General features: G+C 40.6%; 2 protein-coding genes across 5 annotated transcripts in view; one reads left to right on the top strand and one right to left on the bottom strand.

Annotated features, from left to right (window-relative positions):
* The window catches only part of EAF1 (ELL associated factor 1), a 22,298-nt gene extending 16,339 nt beyond the window's left edge, over positions 1 to 5,959 (bottom strand). For all 3 annotated transcript variants that reach the window (XM_031590289.2, XM_031590288.2, XM_090142473.1), the window contains exons 1-2: positions 5,829 to 5,959; positions 2,481 to 2,575 (exon numbers count right to left, since the gene is read on the bottom strand). In XM_031590289.2, coding sequence (XP_031446149.2) covers positions 2,481 to 2,575; positions 5,829 to 5,931 — 198 coding nt within the window. In that variant the 5' untranslated portion in view covers positions 5,932 to 5,959. The remainder of the gene's footprint in view (positions 1 to 2,480; positions 2,576 to 5,828) is intronic.
* Positions 5,306 to 17,963, top strand: METTL6 (methyltransferase 6, tRNA N3-cytidine). Of its 2 annotated transcripts, none has more exons than XM_090142471.1 (7): positions 5,306 to 5,566; positions 7,417 to 7,795; positions 8,428 to 8,562; positions 8,885 to 9,055; positions 10,430 to 10,571; positions 13,240 to 13,377; positions 17,642 to 17,963. In XM_090142471.1, exons 2-7 carry the CDS (start codon positions 7,514 to 7,516, stop codon positions 17,665 to 17,667), a joined length of 894 nt encoding a protein of 297 aa, XP_089998597.1. In that variant the 5' UTR covers positions 5,306 to 5,566; positions 7,417 to 7,513; the 3' UTR covers positions 17,668 to 17,963. The 2 variants fall into 2 exon arrangements, with proteins under 2 accessions (XP_089998597.1, XP_089998596.1); XM_090142470.1 differs by lacking the exon at positions 5,306 to 5,566 and adding an exon at positions 5,967 to 6,076.

Raw genomic sequence — 17,963 nt, 5'->3', positions numbered from 1 at the left:
AATGAATGTGTTTCTTCTGACTAGGGGGCTAAGCAGATAATGGTTAGTTCCTATTGAAAATACTTGTTCATGAGAAGGGAAAAATACAGTTAATGCAGTAGAACCAGCTTCCTCATAGCAACATTATGCCTTTCATCATTTTATGTGCCTAAACAGTGATGAAACACTTTCTCCACTGTTGCCACTATTTACATTTGTTTGCTTTCCTGCCATTAACGTGCATCACAAGACATACAGAAATAAGTTCTCAGCTACGAGTCCTCAGATTTCTCTGTAATGTACGCCTAGCTATTCAACACAAGAGAAATGTTACAAGTGTTTATTCATACGCATTTCTGCACATTAATGGCAGGAAAGCAAACAAAATCAGGAATAAATTTTATTCTGAGTAGCAAAGCAAATCAATTGAATGTTATCAATTCAGAATGAAATTCCTGTTCCCAGCATTGCTAATGAATAGAATATGCTTCCATCTAACATGGCTTCAGAACAGTAAGGGTGAAAAATGAGAATTTCCAACAAAGATACTGTAAGATGTACAGGTATGATTCAAAAAACATCAAAGTCTCGTGACAGTCTCATCTTCAAAGGCATTTTACATTTTTATCACTCCTACATTTAGGTGAGGAAAATAACATTTAAGGGAATAAAAAGCAAGTTGAAAGTCAAAGCCTGTTCCCTGTTGACAAATAAATCAGGAAACAAAGAACAAATTTAACAAAAGCTGATCAAAGTTTGTTGGCCATCACTCTACTAACCAGGGACCTCTAAGCTCACAAAAGACTGTGATTTGGGCTGAAAAATGAGCAGAAACGGAAGCCCTACTTAAGTAATCCCTAAGACTGGGTTTCCAGATCCTGCTGATTACAGCACAGAAGAAGATAGATGAAACAGGTAAAATAACCAGAGCTGTTTGCTAAACTCATGCTTGAGAACAGAGATTCTTCATTTCCCCAACCACGTCTGTTTATCAAACATGAAAGCTGCTAAATCCACAAGTAGAAATAGTGTTTCAAGTTACCCAAGCAGTCAAGGGACACAAAACCAACTCCACTGAACAAATCATCAAACAGAGACATCCTCAGGGATCAGGCAATTTCAAAAAACAAGCTAGAATCTGCATCCAGCTGGCACGCATCTCAGAAGCAAAGCAGTAACCAAGAAATTCTGTAAAGCTTGTAAGAGTGAAATGACCTCAGAATTTTTCACTCCTCTTCATTATATTCCATGTTTCTAAGGAGCATAAGCAATGCTTCCATGGAACAACAGACACACCGTGGCTGCAGTTAGGTCCTGTCCCTCTGGAGCACACAGTGAGCTGAAAGCCACTCAAACACACGGGAATCCAATCAAATTAAACTCATCAGAACAAAGATTCAGAAAGGGGCATTAGAAGTGATGTTGTTCAACACACAAGCTGAATGAACAGCACAGTTGCCAGACAATCAAAGATAAATACCATAGTTATTAATCACATCGTTGCCTGCTCCCAAACAGCACTACTGCGCTCACCACTTCTAGAGACAAATGAAAGCAGGCAAACTTCCAAACGTGACCAAAGCCATATAAAAGGCAGGAGCGGGGGAAGCAGGCTAAAGCCTTATTCAGCAAGAATAATTATCACAGTACCATCAGCTACTGATTAAAAATACCAACGTGCTAGAATTAACAGTCCCACAAGGATCTGTGATGTGGTTTCCAAAGTGACTGGTGCTGCCCTGCAATCACTTATCTGTATCTGTGAATTCCTGTTTGTTAGCTTGACACGTAGCATTATTTTCAGCTAATAAACAAATACAGTTCCAGCATGCAAGAGTTTTTTTGTTTTGTTTTATTTTGGTAAGGCAACCACAGAGCTTTCAACTACAAAACAGCTGCATCTATAAACAGTTTTAACACTTGTTTTATTACTGTTTGACCATCATCCTCATCAATTAGATATTTATGGCATAATTTAAGGAGGAAGTGGATGGGAAACTACTTCATTGTTGCTCACTAGAAAACTCAACCCTGCTCCCACTGATAAAGCTAAAGGCAGGGTACCATCTGTGCTATCTGTGCATGTTGGAAATAAACAAGCCTACAGGCCTAGCTGCAGCTTCTAAACAGCACATCCTGACCAAATCCATAGTTACTCTGCTTCTATTCCATACGTTGTAGCACTAAAAATGGAAGGAAATCAGGTAGAGTGCTTCAGCTAAAAGAAGAAGTCATCCTTTTATACAAGTAACACTAAGAAGGAAGGAATCAAAAGAACCAAATGAAGCCCTACAAATAAGACCCTTAACACAGACTCAATTGTGCAGTCCTTTCCTCACATAGCAGGCTGCAACTCTCGCTGCTCAAACACTGAGCCCTCCTCTTCCTACAAGAGACTGAAGTAAAAAATAACATACAGGGCAGAATGGAATTACATTGCAAATTTGCAATTACCTTGCAAAAAACAGGGATACATTCAATACCACAGTCAGCATTCTTACCGGAATATGCGGCAAAGTGATTGTTACATCATCTCCTTTACCCACTTGGATCTCCCCTTCAGAGGACGTATCAATCGATGCCGGCTTAAAATCATCTAAGGAGGAAAACAATTGTGATTATGACTCTGGGAATCTTCAGAATTTGGAAGCCTTTAGAATTCTCCTCTGCAAAAAGGCACCACACATTCATTGTGGCTACAGGAAATGCTAAAATACACAGTGGCTTGCACCAGGGGTGGAACAGTACACCAGTACAACCTGTTCATACAGCCCCTGCCACCTAATGATAACAGATGTAAAATTCTCTTTTTAAAATGGAAGTAAATTACCAGACTGTGTCTGAAAGACCAGAATCAGGCACCTCCTGATGTTTGACGTTGCACACAGGTGTAAAACTGTATCAAGCATCCCATAGAAGCATCAGGTCCCAGACCCAGGACTCTGTGGCTCCTGCCACCTCCAAACCTGAGGACTCCATCTATATCAAAGGCTAATTGAGTGAGACCAGCTCATTTAACCTCACTGATATTTCTGACTACTAACAGACATCTTGCCTTTGCAACACCTACTTGAGAGGACACCTTGGCTCCCACCTATGGGGAAAAAAGGAGGTGTTGGTGTTATTTCTCTAGGCTCCACACAAGGCCAAAGCTGCTGTAGATGGAGAATGGAGAGCATAACTGAGGTCAGATTGCTCCTGCTCTAAACAAAGCTCCGCTTTAAATAATTTCTGCTGTATGGTATGGAATGTTTTCTCCCCCAAGTAATGCATTTGTGCTTAGCATATTTATTTGAACTAAGAACATTTTAACTTCAAAGTATTTCCCCCTCTGTCATGCTGATGAGCCATGAAAACCCGTAAGATTGTGACAGAGGATTTAGACAAAATGAAATAAGATCAGACAGCTAAGTATTTCTTTTAAACAGGCATCCATTCGATTCTAGCATCTCTGGATACGAAGAGGTGCAGCTACATTCACAACCAAGACTTTTAATTACTGCATTAGTTAAGACATTAATATCTTAGAAAAACTAAATTTCAATTCCACTATGAAAAGCACATTTGCCAGGGAAAGAAAACAGCTTGTAATAAATTCTCATTAAGGGGACGTTAATGTCTAATTGAGTTTCACTTTGACAGCACAACAAGCAGAATCAGGCACACTTGACTTAATCCTCATGCCTTAACTGCCAGACCGAATCACATCTTTCATTTTCATCTGCGCAATCTATTTCTAGCTATTGTTTCCCACCTACTTTATGTGCAAGCTTGCTCAATAAAACAAAACAGCTGTAGATGAGTTGGCGTCTTTGCCAAAAAGGGATCAAGAGTTTCAATGGCACAGTCGCTAAATGAAAAAACACAGCGCTATCATGCTCCTTTCTTAGGTATCAGTAAAATACACTTACTCCAAGCAAGCACACAACAAATTGCTTTCATTCAGAAAGCTCATTAGGCATGCATGCTCGGCTAGTTTTGCTGTAGATGGAGTGCAGGTATGCCTTTTCTGCTGTAAAACCCAATCCTTTTTCCAAAAGTCAAATACTTTTAGATGTGTCTCCCAACCCAGTTTTTCAGTACAGGATTTCATAAACATCACAGAAAACAATAAAATATTTTAAGGAGGCAGAGACAAATCCAGCCTGCAAAATCCTCTTACTGCAGTTTGCATGAAGAGGATTACAGGAATGATATAATGCTCAGTTACCAGACAGATCACTCAAGATCAACCATTAGGAAAAAGAAAATCAAACGAGATCTCACTTGAATGTCACCGACTAAAAATACAGCACATTAAAAGCTCTTCTGAAATAAAAAACACACTCTTTCAGTTGTAGCCTGAAGTGCTTTGGCTCTGCAACCCCTGGAGAACTTGATTATGAAAGCACTTTACATTCTAGAAATACACTGCATTGCTATCTGGATACAGCTGGGGTTTAATTCGCCCACTATCAGACGGCATCCTCATTCCTTTGATGGTCAGGCTATTTTAAATCTTTGATTTATAAATGGGGATTTGCTGGTGCAGCAGAGCTGGCTAGAAGCATCCAGTGCTATACGTAAACAGCTAAATACACCAAACGTATGGTACGGCATTCTTCAACATGGTGGAATTACGTATGATCAGAGGGGGGAACCAGACAAAATTTAAGCAGACAGAGGCTTTTGTCTGGGGAAACGGCTTTGCTTCAAGCACTGATCATCTTCTTGAGGAACAGCTCAACCTAGAAAGTTGTTCCCTCAGTCCTCGCTCAGACCTCACCAAATTACACACTCGCAGCCACGAGACCGCACTCCCAGGACTACACATCACGTAACAAAAATTTCTTATTATTAATCATACAAATTCTCCCCACCCAATCACAACGCGACCAAAATACAACTTCAGCATTATTCTCATTTACTGCTGGTGATTAACTACTCATTTTAAGCCCTGGGCCTGTTTACAGAATCACAGAATCGTAGGGGTCAGAAGGGACCTCTGGAGATGACCAAGCCCAACTCCCTGCTAAAGCAGGTTCCCCACAGTAGGTTGTGCAAGGATGAAGTAGCAGTTCCCTGGGGATGATTAGGAGATGAAATAACAATTTCTTGCCAACTGAATTCCAGCAGAGGAATGCAGTGAGCTCTTTCCTTTCCAAAACCATCTCCTTAACGTGAAACAAAACGCTCCCAGCGTTACGGGAGAACAGTTGGAGGGATCTCTGATGACTTCAAAAATGGCAGATCGTTCCAGTCATTCTAAAACTGTTAGTGCTGGAGCCCGTGCCTCGACATTTCTCTTACTCTTCAGAGTTACCACATATGTGGCAACACCGAGTGAGCCTGAGTCACTTCTCCCCGCTTCTCCGGGAAGTGACTTACTGCCTAGATCACCACAGAGGGGTCGTGGGGTCACAACAGCGACCACCTCCATTCAAACTTTAAATTCAAACTGCGGCTCCTTGAGCCGTGCCCGCGGTGCCATTAGGGAGAAGAATAAAGGAATACAAGCAGCAAGCCGCCCACTCACGGTGGATCCAAGGAAAACTTCAGAGAGCGTTCAACCGCGCCGGCTTCACCCCACTGCCTGCTGAGACCCCGGGTGGGATGGGGTGGACGCCGACGGGGGAAATGGGCGCAGAGAGAAGGGAGAAGGACGGGCCGGCGGGAGGCACAGCCGCAGCGAGCGAGGGGCGATGGAGGGCGGAGGGGAGGGACCCCGGGAGGGCGGCGGGGCACCGCGCTGCCCGCTGCCCGGCGCAGCCCGGCGGGAAGGGGCTGAGGGCAGGGGGCTCGTCCGCGGGAGGGGCGGGAGGAAAGACGCGGCCGGGCTAAGCGGGAGGAGAAAGGAGGGCGGTGCTCACAGCGGATGGTGTGGAAGAAGGCCTTGGGCCGCCGCTCGAAGCTCTCGCCCAGCTGCAGCGGGTGATCCTCCTTGTCCAGCAGCGGGTTCGCCGAGCCGTTCATGGCCCCGCACCCGCCCGTCCCGTCCCGTCCCGTCCCGGCCGGTCCCTTCCTTTCCTCCGCCCGCCGTGTGCGCTGCCGCCCCGCGCCCTTCCGGGCGCCGAGTGCAGCCGGGAAAGCGCTCCGGGGCCGGCGGCGGCGGCGGCGGGTGCGGAGCGAGGGGCGCGGGGCCGAGCGGGGCTGCGGGCCCCGGGGAGGGGGAGAGGGGCCGGGGGAGGGTCCGCCGCGCTCCCCGCCCTCGGGAGGGCAGGGCGGAGCGGGGCGCGGGGTAACGCGCCTCAGGAGCCGCCGCCAGCCTGGGCCGCGCCGGGCAGCGCCGTGCGGCTGTGGGCTGCTGGAGGAAGGCTGGGCGGTCTGAGCGCTGCGAGGCTGGACGGGCTTCTGACAGCTCTTTGTTTCCTTTGCCCGTGTTTGTAGTTCGTGCTTGTGTTTGTGTGGTATCTGTTCGTATCACGGATGAGAAAATGTCTCAATGAAGCGATGAAGCGTTCCTTTTTTTTTTTTTTTTTTTTTTTTTTGGCTTTAAGTGAGGCACCGCTGTTTCATTCTCACTTCCATTTTAGAACATGGATGCTAATTCCTGCCTAGGGTTGCTTACATTCGTATCTGACATACTTGTGTTGCCTGCGCTTCCCTGGCCACGCTGGATTTAATTCAGTGTGCCGACCTGGGTCTGGATGTTTGCAGAACTAGCTCAACTTTTTGGGGATTGGGTTTTGGATTTTTGGGTGGTGCTGTGTGGAGCCAGGAGTTGGACTCAATGATCCTTATGGGTCCCTTCCAACGCGGGATATTCTGTGATCAGGGGTAGGGTCCGGATCCCTCCTCAGCCTATACAGAGCCCTCTCCATTGCTCCATTTGTCTTAAATCTTGGGGGAAAACAAAACAAAACAAAAAACAAACTGTGATGGTTAAAAGGGTTATGAATACTTGGGAAGAAGCAGGGAAGGAGTGCTGACACAGGCTGGCTGCAGACATTCTCATCACCATACTGGTTTTGCTCTGTTGCCCAAGTGACTTGGTGCTATAAATGCTGATGTTTCTCTCACTGAGGTGAGAAGAGGAAGGAGAAATGCTAACACAAGCACAGATTGTTTTACTGTCTTGAATGAGATTGTCACCTGTTTATCACTACATTTGTCTTAGGTGTTGCTAACTGGAGTTCACAAGAACCAAAGCTTTCCTTTTAAGTCAGTTTTAGTGCATGAAGTTTATAGCTATGCCATCTTTCTCCTGAAAGGTGGGTTTCTACAATGCAAAAAGTAGACCAGTAGATTATTTTAAGTATCTTCTTTAATTTTTATATCAGTGGGATTTCATACTCAGTGTTAGCTTGCATGGAAGAGTTCTGAAATTAAGAGAAGTCAGATGGCTTTGCAGTTTGTCAGGTACAATAGATTACCATAAAGCCCTAATCAGTATGCATTGTGACTTTTCCTGTTTTCTTTTTTTTTTTTCTTTTTTTTTTTTTTTTCCATTGCTTTTAGATATTTAGCAATTTTGCCTAAGTTAAGAAATGTACACCAAAGAAAAGAAAATCACGCTCAGGTCTTCAGTGTTCATATCTGTGTGAAAGATTCTAAGATGTTCCATGAAAACACATCAGCAGATTGCTTAACTACAGTAACAACACCTACTGAAGATGGTGCTTTCCAAACAAAAGGCCATAATACAAGACTCCTTAGCCCAGAAGAAGCAGAGAGACTGGCAAAAGATCGGGTTTTGGTGTCTGACTTCAAACAGCTGAAACTGGAAAAAGAGGCACAGAAGAACTGGGATCTTTTTTACAAGAGAAACAGCACCAACTTCTTCAAAGACAGACACTGGACAACCAGAGAGTTTCAGGAATTAAAAGCATGTCGGGAGGTGAGCTCTATGCACTTCCTCTGTAACAGATGGGATTGATTGTTTTCAAATTATTTAATAGCACTTCTAATTAAGCCATGAATTTGGGAGCACTAACGTGTTATGTGTGCAGTGCTCTGTGCAGTCCCTCTTAATATCAAAGTTCCACCTCAGAAACAGGTGCATCAGACCAATTTAAAATTGGATACTGAGAATGAAATCTAGAACATTTTTTCTGTGTCCTAAATAGACTGTGATGTGATGTTTAAAGTTGGAATACTTCAAAACACAGCTTTAAGGAAAAGCACACAGAATTACAGGGTAATTGCAGAACATGGATGAGAGGAATAGTTATCTGCATCTGTTCCTTATATCTGAATGAGACAAGACAGAAATGGTACAACAATCTGTTTAGTCATCTACTCAAGTAATTAAGAAATATTAATGCATTCTAAAAAGATGCGTACTTTGACAAAAATCAAGATTCTTCTTCTGTAGTGTCAAGGTTATCCAATGTATGGCTACTTTAATTTCTGAATCAATGGTAATTAAACTTGATTATTGCTTTTTATATACTGATTGAACAGTGTTTCTGCTAATATCATGAGGAAAACAAAAATGATGTGCTTTTTCTTGGCTTTCTTCCACCCCAGTTTGCAGACCAGAAACTGACCATTTTGGAAGCAGGCTGTGGGGTTGGAAACTGCTTATTTCCACTCTTAGAAGAAGATCTGAATATTTTTGCATATGCCTGTGATTTCTCTCCTAGAGCTGTTGAATATGTGAAGGTTGGTGTGATATTTGGAACTTCTTTTAGAGTATTCTTAGAAACTTATACAATTACAAGTGATGGGCTTCCCTTGCCTTTTTATATGAAGAGTAGAACAGAATTGTTTGACCTACATTTTTCCATGTTGACTTGCAGTATTATGGTCATATATATGAATGAATGTGTTGAAGACTCTTTCTTGGGAGCGGTACTATGTTTCTGGCTATGAAGCACCAGCAAAATTTCCCAGGGATGGAAGCTTCCCTTGCTTTTTGTTTTTTACTTTTTTGATGTAGTGCTGCTAATTTTCAGTGAAAGCATGCTCTTTTTTGTTCCCACAGAAAAATTCCTTATATAGTACTGAAAGATGCAAAGTGTTCCAGTGTGATCTTACCAAAGATGATCTTCTAGAAAATATACCAGCAGATTCTGTGGATGTCGTCACCCTTATATTTGTGCTTTCTGCCATTCATCCTGACAAAATGCATCTTGTCTTGAAGAACATTTACAAGGTAATTCTTTAACACTTTATTTTGCAGTCTTTAAAGCACTTGTATTCTCTTAGCTTGAAAGTACAATTTTATTCTGAATCCTGGTCAAGTGTATGTCATGAACACAACAAAATGGTATCTTGCAGCTGTGAGTTTGGCTTTGACGTTGTCTGATACAAATAATGTTCATGGGTTGCTGAAATGTTTGATGATGAGGTATATATGATAGCAAACTGTAACTGACTTCCAGAATATGGAAAAACTTGCAGTTAGGATGTTATTGTTCTTACTAAACCCGCTTGACCTGTGATGATTTAGAAATGGAGTGCTCGAAGATTAACATTAATGTAGAGATACTCAGCACCCTGGGCTGCCTGTGTTGGCTGGTAGGTAAAGATAGTCCCATCCGGAGGGCAGTTCTAAACAATCACAGTTCAAATGGTTTTATGTTCCTAAGATGATCTCAAGTCATACGTTGACTGTGAAGTTTCATAGGCAACGTGTATTTTTTAATATAAAAGTATGTCTGCCTTTGGGCTTTTGTTATCAGTTATCAGATATCCTGCTCATTTTATTATCAGTTAGAAAAAGGAATGTTTGATTATTTTTTTTTTTAATGTACCTCCTGCTATTTTCTAAAGTTGAGATTGGTTTGTAGCTCGTGCACCTGAAAAGGCTAATTACTGTTTTCTGTGTGGAAATGTCTGGCTCATTTAACTCACTTGTAGGTTTCTGTATGAATTTGCAAGTTGCAAATATTCACTTTCTCCTCCAATAAATACAGCTGGTATTGCTGGGGTAGAAAAGTTGCATGTATCAAATATCACAAGTCAGAAAGGGTAGTGAATGTACGTTTCTAAACTCTTTATTACTTGATTCTCTTATCAAAGAGCAATTTAAACAACAAAACAAACACCTAACCTGCAACCCATTTTCCTAAAATTGTTCTTTTTTTTTCTTTTCTTATATTGCACTTTTTTTCCTTCTTGCATTAAAAAAAAAAGTTGTGGTTTTCTATATTTTATTTAGCAGAATTGTGTGCTAGATAGTACCTAGCCAGCAAAGAAAGTGCCATGTTAGAACTTCATTTTTATTGTTACAGTGTATACATTTTTCTTTCCTCTGTGTTTGAAGAGTGTTGCAGAAAGCTTATTTAATTGTTCAGCATCCAAACAGGTATCTTAAGGCAATTCATACTGTAGTGTTCATGGGAAGGAATTCTTTTAAAAGCTAGCAATCCAATTTGTATACAACACTTTTGTTGCATGAGGAATGAATTGAAAGTATGTATTGCTTGTGTATGGAGTGTGTTAGGATATGTCTTAATAACGTGTGTATAAGCATGTATATCCAAATCCATCTACCTTATTAAAGCATGTATGTTTAACATGACAGATATTAAAACCAGGCAAGTGTGTCTTGTTCAGAGACTATGGACTGTATGATCATGCGATGCTCAGGTTTAAATCTGGCAGCAAACTTGGAGAAAACTTCTATGTTAGACAAGATGGGACAAGATCATATTTTTTCACTACAGGTAAGATGCTTTCTTTTCTGTGATCTTCAACTTAAGTTTGATTCAGAGAATTGGTAACATGCCCACAGGAGTTTTGTTTTTGCACAGGTGACTGTCAAACGGTTGTGTGCTTCATTTGTCCTCTCTTTTTGTTACTATTTATGGGAGGTTGTTTATTGGATTGACAGGACTTTATGGAACTGTTACTTGTTTACAAGCTTCATGTATATTCTATCATGTAACAGGAGCAGAAGTTTCTAAATTTGCTAGATTTCAGATTTATTGTATAAAGAAAAAAGAACAAAGTTCAGTAAAAGTTCAGTAAAAAATATTTGTGACACAGTTTTGCTGAGGTTTTTTCTGGTTATTCGTGAGGTTATTCTTGGTGTGGAAGATGAAGTCTGCCAATGAAGTGTACAATTTTTAGAGCAGAAACATGACTGAAGGGCTGAGAAGTTTGTACCCACATTCTACTGAAGTATCTGTGGTTACTGTCCTCTCTTTCTTCATGAAGATGAGGCAAAATAAGGTTTCCATTTGATACAGTATTTTAACAGCTTTTTATTCAGTGCTCTGAATGCTTTATGAAGGATGGTAATTATTTCAGGTTGTTGGCTGCTAAATTGAAGCGCAGAGACATGAAGGAATTTGTTAAGACTCTCAATATGAACTGGTTTATAGCTCATCTCTTAACTCCCAATTCTTCATGCTAAACTTTAGTGGACTGTTACTTCTCCCTATCAAATGTAGGGCATTGTGAAATGAAAGCTCTTTGTTTATTTCTGTGGGCTCTTTGTTCCTAGCGTGAAGCAAAATATAGCTACTGAAGAGACCATTTTGAAGCCAAGTAAATGTTCATATTTTATGACACGTGCTAATTGCTTCTGATATATAGAAAACATTAATCGTGTCTGAGATCTTTCTGTTTTTCACAGGACTAAGATGAAATCCTAGATAATGCAGGCTATTCTACAGCTTCATTAAAGCATTTCCAGAGCTATTATTTACTGGGTGATCTTTAGTTCCATTTTAACAAATTAGCTCTAAAAAAGAGAATGGGTGCTGAAGGGACCAAATAAGAAACTGGCCTATCTATGTAAATTTAAATCCTATTCTTATGTGTGTTAGAATTGCTTCTGAATGAGAAATTCTGTGCTAGTGTGAATGCATGCTCTGGGGGAAAAATTGTGATAGGGAGAGTGAAGAGGAAGGAAGGAAAAAAGAGCAATGAATGATGTTACATTGGTTGTGTTAGCTGTTGTTGTGCCTTGGGACTATCTGTGACTGTCTCACAGACCACCTCTGCTCCTGCTTCTTATTCATTCTGATTGCATTCATCTTACTAATTTTCATGTAAATATTGATTAATGCTTGAGAATTACTTTGTTACTAGAAATGTGATTTCATCATTCTTGTACAACCAGTTCTATTTTTTTAATTTAGCAGAGGCACTATTCTACTACATCAAGTCATTACTACATAGAATGATTTGAACAATGCTTGTTTGTAGTGTATCTGACCTCAGATAATGACACTGATGCTCCATGGTAATGAATCCATTCTTCCACTCTCAGAAATAATCTTAAATTTGGGGAGGAGTAAATGTTTCTAATTCTGATTCTGTTCAATTTACTCATACGGAATTTCAATTGTTGCACAAGTAAGTGCTATTTATTAGTATTTCATTAATGTGAATACTCCATTTTAAATGAACACACACTGTTTATGGCCAGTCCATGTCGTTTCCTGTTGGGTTTATGATGACATAAGCCTGCCTTACTGCTTAAATTGGTGGTCTCTTTTGCCCTTCTCAACATATCACCTCTTCTACCTCTTCTAGTTCTGGTGCTCCTAAGCCCATGATCAGCTCTTTTGTCAAGCCCATCACCTGTGTACTGAAAAAGAGTGTGTGCCTTTGTTTTCTACCAAGTAGCAGAAGTTTAGTATGGCTTAAATTTCCAGAGCAATCACACCTGAAGTAAATGAAGCAAGAGGTGGGAAAAGAAGGATATTGAGTTGTAGCTAATATGACAAGTCAGTAGTGTGGGCAGCCCTCTCTGTTGCATAGATCACCTTGTCTGCGAGGCTCTTCTGCCATCCCAAAGGGAGATAAGCTTTGAATTATGGTCTTTTGTGTTTGAGAAATGTCTTCAGTTTGACTTAATGCATATTTGGTACCACTATAACCACTTTGCTGTTTTTTTTTTTTCTTTTTCTACTGAGCAATGGTTTGCAAAGGTCAAGTAACCTAATTTTTTTCTCAAGCAGAGATGCATTTTCAAGTCTGGATCACTTCCGAAACATTTGAAATAAGTGTTGTAGTCACCTCATGAAGCCAGCTGTACAACTCAAAAATGCATTGGTGTCAATCACAGAAAGAATGAGAAAGCTCAATAAAAATAAGAGATGTGGCATGTTTTGGAAACTAAACAGAGTAACTAGCTTAAGTCTCAGTTTTCAGGCTGTTTTGCTTAAGTTGATGTTTCCAAAGGTGTCCTGTACTGATTTTACTCAGTGCAAGTGCAGCAGTTTGCTTGCGCAGAACAGTTTGAAATCTAAAGGCACATGTGGTTTTTCATACTCTAACACGTTAGAACATAAGCTTATAAAAACACTGGCTAGTGCTTTAAAAATAGCAGAAACATAATTTTTCATCTAATGTTTTGGTGTTTTTTTTTTTCACTTTTAGAGTTCTTGTCTCAGCTCTTCAGGGCAGAAGGATATGAGGAAGTGGTCAATGAATACGTGCACCGAGAAACTGTGAATAGGAAAGAAGACTTGCGTGTTCCAAGAGTTTTTCTTCAAAGCAAATTTCAAAAGCCTTTCAGTAAGACATAAGTTCTTTCTGATTAGCAATAGCATCAGTGATAGCACATAGTGTTTCCTTGTGGGTGTTCATCTGTTTGGTAATCCATAAATGGCTGCATCCTCTTGGTTTTCATCCTCAGATATGAAATATGAATGTTAGTTCTAATTAAAACTTTAAGATAGTTTCACAAAGCAGGAAACTTGATGAGTACCTGTATTCCTGTTTTTAAAGTAAATCCTCCGCAGCACTGTCAGGTGAAACAGATTTTAAAAAAAGCTTAAGTTCTAGTTTTTCTTATTAACTGGCGCAATCCTTATTTCCATTTTTATTAAAAACTATTTTTAAATAAGCATTCTTTTTCTATCACTTGTGTTTATGACTGACTTCTTAATGTTACAGTATTTCATCTTTCCATTTGTCCTCTGAAGGAAGGTTGAGGGAACTGGGATTGTTTAGCTTGGAGAAGAGAAGACCCTGGGGGGACCTCATTGTAGCCTTCCAATACTTGAAATGAGAATATAAACAGGAGGCGGAATGGCTGTTTACAAGGGTGGATAGTGATAGGAAAAGGGGGACTGGTCTTAAACTGAGACGAGAGGTTTAGGTTAGATAAGGAAGAAGTTTTTCACATAGAGCGTGGTGATGCACTGGAACAGGTTGCCCAAGGAGGTTGTGGATGCCCCATCCCTGGAGACATTCAAGGCCAGGCTGGATGTGGCTCTGGGCAGCCTGGTGTAGTGGTTGACCACCAGGGCAGTTGAAAATAGATGATCTTTCTGGTCCTTTTCAACCCAGGCCATTCTATGATTCTATGATCTTCTTTCAGCATTTGTAGGGCTTCTTCTGAGTATGATTTCTCAGGTTCGAGAATGAAATGGACTCAGTGAGGGATACTTTTAAGTTGCTTTAGTATTTTAATCTTTTTACTGTGCTCAGCATTTAGATATTTTAAATGAACGTATGTAAATGTATGTTCCTAATTTTATGCTTGAAAGAAATTGTTAAAGAAACAATTTGTCTTTATCCCTAATTAATTTCATATGTTCTTCCTTTGCTGAGCCAAAGCAATCAAGGTTTTGCAAGTCAGTTTCCCATTTGGAATGAAAATTTGTAAGCTAGAAGTACTTTATTTTACATTAAGTATATTCCGTTTCTCCTTTCCTGAGCAGAGGTCTTAACTCTTTTCTGTTACTCTCAGAAAAGTGTTGGTCTTTGCTGTTTCTGTCACTAAAAGGAATACTGATGTTATGCCTCAGCCTGTCAGAGTCCTGACTGCTTGGAGGGAATTTTTCTTTGCCTTTGGGAGGCCCTGGCACCTTGTATTGCAGAGCCACTTGTTCTTGGATGAAATCTGAAAAACATGTCTGCAACTTTAATCTGCATTTTGACCAGCTGCTCTGCAGCAGGGGAAGTATCTGGTGACTTGTGCAATTGGCAGCAGTGGTAATGTAATGCACACAAGTTGCAAGAAGGGAAATTTCAGAGAGATACTATGGTTGTTTTTTGTTGGATTTTTTTGCTGGGAGGAGTGGGGAAGATGTGTGCAGGCAGATGTTGGGACAGGGCCAGAGTGGTGTGGAACCTCCATATTTGGGAATACACAGAAGTTGACTGGGCAAGGCCTTGATCAACCTGCTTGAGAGTGGCTCTAAGCAGAGATTTGATCTCTCATGGTGTAAATTACTCGGGTTGTTGCTCCACTCAACTTGTGTGTTATTAGACAACCTATGCATCTCATACAGATCAAAGGTGTTTGCTTATCTTTGACAACTATCTGCAATGTGTGATACTGAATTTTTTTCATCATTTACACTGACTCTGTGGGCGTGGAGGAAAAGAAGTGATATCTTTTTCAGCATGAGGCCTACTACTGTTTCAAAGTTAACCAGTCAGATTTTTTGAACAAATGTGAGCTGTCAGAGATCTTATACAGTTGAGATGTTTGTAAATAAATTTTCAGGAGATCATTGCTTTGTTTCAAGGCTTTACAGCTTTTTTTTGTTTTGTTTTGGTTTCTTTTTTTTTTCTGTTGTTGTTATCTGCTACCATAAGCCCCAAAGCTGGATTTATTGTACAATCAAACTTGGCCTCAGTGGAAAAAGAGATTAAGCAACACAATTCTTATGACTCTTGGAGGATGGTTATTATATGACATCTCCTTATTTTACAGAGGGTATCATCCTGGGATTTATGTATTACTGATTCCCTGCTGTGCAATCCATTAGCTCTTTCTGCTATACGAGTAATAAATGTCTAGTAACATTTACAATAAATGGAAAAATATATTAGAAAGGGATATAACAGCGATAGCATTATTATAATCTAAGCAATCATCATTTTGTAGCTTCCCTCAGCAAATGTTAATCTTTACAACAGCAGCTTTGCTATGACTGGATGTAGCTCTGTTGGCTTTAGAGCAGTTTGGACCCTGCAACTCTAGGTATCCTACAGGGCTAGATGCTTGGTCCTTTCAGAGAGATGACACATAAATGAGGCTGAAGGATTGCCTATCATGGTTTCTCATCACTTCAGCATTCCTCAAAAGGAACTGAAAAATAGGCAAGTATTAAAAAAATATTAGTCAGAAGTTTTCAAGTTTGACTTAACTCAATAGACCTAGCTGCAGATAGCGATTAACTTCCTTTTTCACTATGAACTAACTAAGCATTTCCTGAACAGCAGTACACCATTTAGTGGCTGTAGCTTCAGTAGTTTAGTACAATTCTTCTGAAGGAACTGTTGCCACTTTTTGTTTAGGACATGTTCAAAGGAAAGTAGTAGTAGTATTTTTTTGTTCTCATTTAGTCTCAATTCCAGTCAGACCTTGAAAATGAAATAGTTTTCATTACTCTACCATGCTACCCTGCTAGAAAGGCTTTCAAATATAGTGGTCATAATGCAGAGGTGGTTTTGAGATGACTGGTCTCTGTACCTCTGCTTCAATGCACTCCAAATCATTGCAAGCATTTTTAACTGTGGTAAGGTTTGAGGAAGTCGAGGGAGCTTTAAGAAGTCATCACATGAGATGTGATAACTGATGGGATGCACGTGTCTGCTGTTGTGCTGAAAAAAGTACTATGCACTGACCCCTTCAGCCTTTACCAAGCCCATGCAGGGTCACAGTCAGTAAGGACAGATGTACCTGGAATAGTGACACGGAGTTAACTAGATCAATCTATGCCCGTGACAGGGGGCAGTAGGCCCCTGCCCTCCCCCCGCTGGCCCCACAAAATGGGAAGGAAGGAAGGGGAAAAAAAAACCAAAAACAGCAGCAACAATCTATGGAGAAAAACTTATTTTACTAACTATGATATCGGAATGCAAGATAACACAATATAATAAATTCTAATTGAAAGTGAGACTAATAAATCAAATAAGATAGGAGAGAGAGAGAGTTCCTGAGACCGAGTCAAACCTGAAAAGCTTGGAACAGCTAGGAAAGCACCCTCCAGCAGCCACTGCCAGGCAGTAAGAGACCGCCCCACCCGGAAGGACCAGATCCCATGACTTCCATAATGTACAGGGATAGGTACCTGGAATTGGAGCATAACACTTTAACTCCCAGTGCACTACATGATGTTATGATGCAGAATACTGAAAAACAAAAAACATAAAACCATGACATTCCAGCCCTTATTCTACATCACTATATCATGCTTAATATATATACATATATGCAAACAAACAAACAATGATTAAAATGCATCACACACACATGTCTATATACATAGAATTACTGTCTGCACTCCCCCAGCATTAAGTTTCCTTGTGGTACACGTTTTTCTGCATTACCCACCAAGTGGTCCCTGGGCAAAAACCATGGAGAGGTTTGCCCTTTCCAGAAGCTGGAAGAACCCAAACTGCTTTTCCCAACATGCTCTTTACATGTACAACAAGGACTTTATCTCCCTCTACTGTATATAGGGAGCCGGATTGGGTAGGACCATCATGACTGATAGATCCTCTGATATTGACTAACCAGGTGGCTTCTGCCAAATGCTTCTCCCAGTGCTTAAAGGTTCCGCCACCCATTGCTTTCAGCATAGTTTTTAAGAACCCATGACAAATAGTCTCAAAAGGACTCGACAAAAAAAAGTTACTTGCGCCGAATTGCGCTCACGTTGCACAAACAAGCTACTGTGCCATTGCTGTAATTAATATATTGATCATTCTGTGATTGAAGTTGTCTTCAGTCAGTGAGGGCTACTGAGACTGAATTAATTGCTTGTGGAAAACCTTCCTTTCATTTCCCTTAAGCTGAGCTAGCTGCTTTATCTGGCAGGTGTAAATAATGTGGACTCCGGTTAAAGATTTTCCTGCAGTTATGGAATCCTAAACATCACTCTCCTCTCTGGGATTCTCCAGTGTCCTCTACTGGAATTGAACAATACGTGTTAAGAGAATCCATTAGAACAAAGGCAGTGAGCTTTTACTGCAGGGAGGCACACAGATATGTTGCTTGCACAGATAAAAGCTATTAGCCAGGTAAGATGATTCATTAGAGAACTCTTTTCTATTCCTACTTCCCACCATTCACTGTATTTGCACTGAGGAGAAAACACTACTGCTGTGAAATTGAGGAACGTAAGGGCATGAGGAAAGTG

This window comes from Phasianus colchicus, chromosome 6, assembly GCF_987193195.1.
Source record: "Phasianus colchicus chromosome 6, bPhaCol1.hap1.1, whole genome shotgun sequence".
In the NCBI taxonomy this organism is placed as follows: Eukaryota; Metazoa; Chordata; class Aves; order Galliformes; family Phasianidae; genus Phasianus; species Phasianus colchicus.
This window is presented reverse-complemented; position numbering and strand designations above follow the sequence as displayed.

What these genes read in the sequence shown, in the direction of transcription:
- METTL6 (XM_090142471.1), top strand. Translation starts at nt 7,514, where the DNA reads ATGTTCCATGAAAACACATCAGCAGATTGCTTAACTACAGTAACAACA. An exon ending in AATTAAAAGCATGTCGGGAG is followed by an intron (nt 7,796 to 8,427) that starts GTGAGCTCTATG and finishes CTTCCACCCCAG; the next exon opens with TTTGCAGACCAGAAACTGAC. An exon ending in TCTTGAAGAACATTTACAAG is followed by an intron (nt 9,056 to 10,429) that starts GTAATTCTTTAA and finishes TTAACATGACAG; the next exon opens with ATATTAAAACCAGGCAAGTG.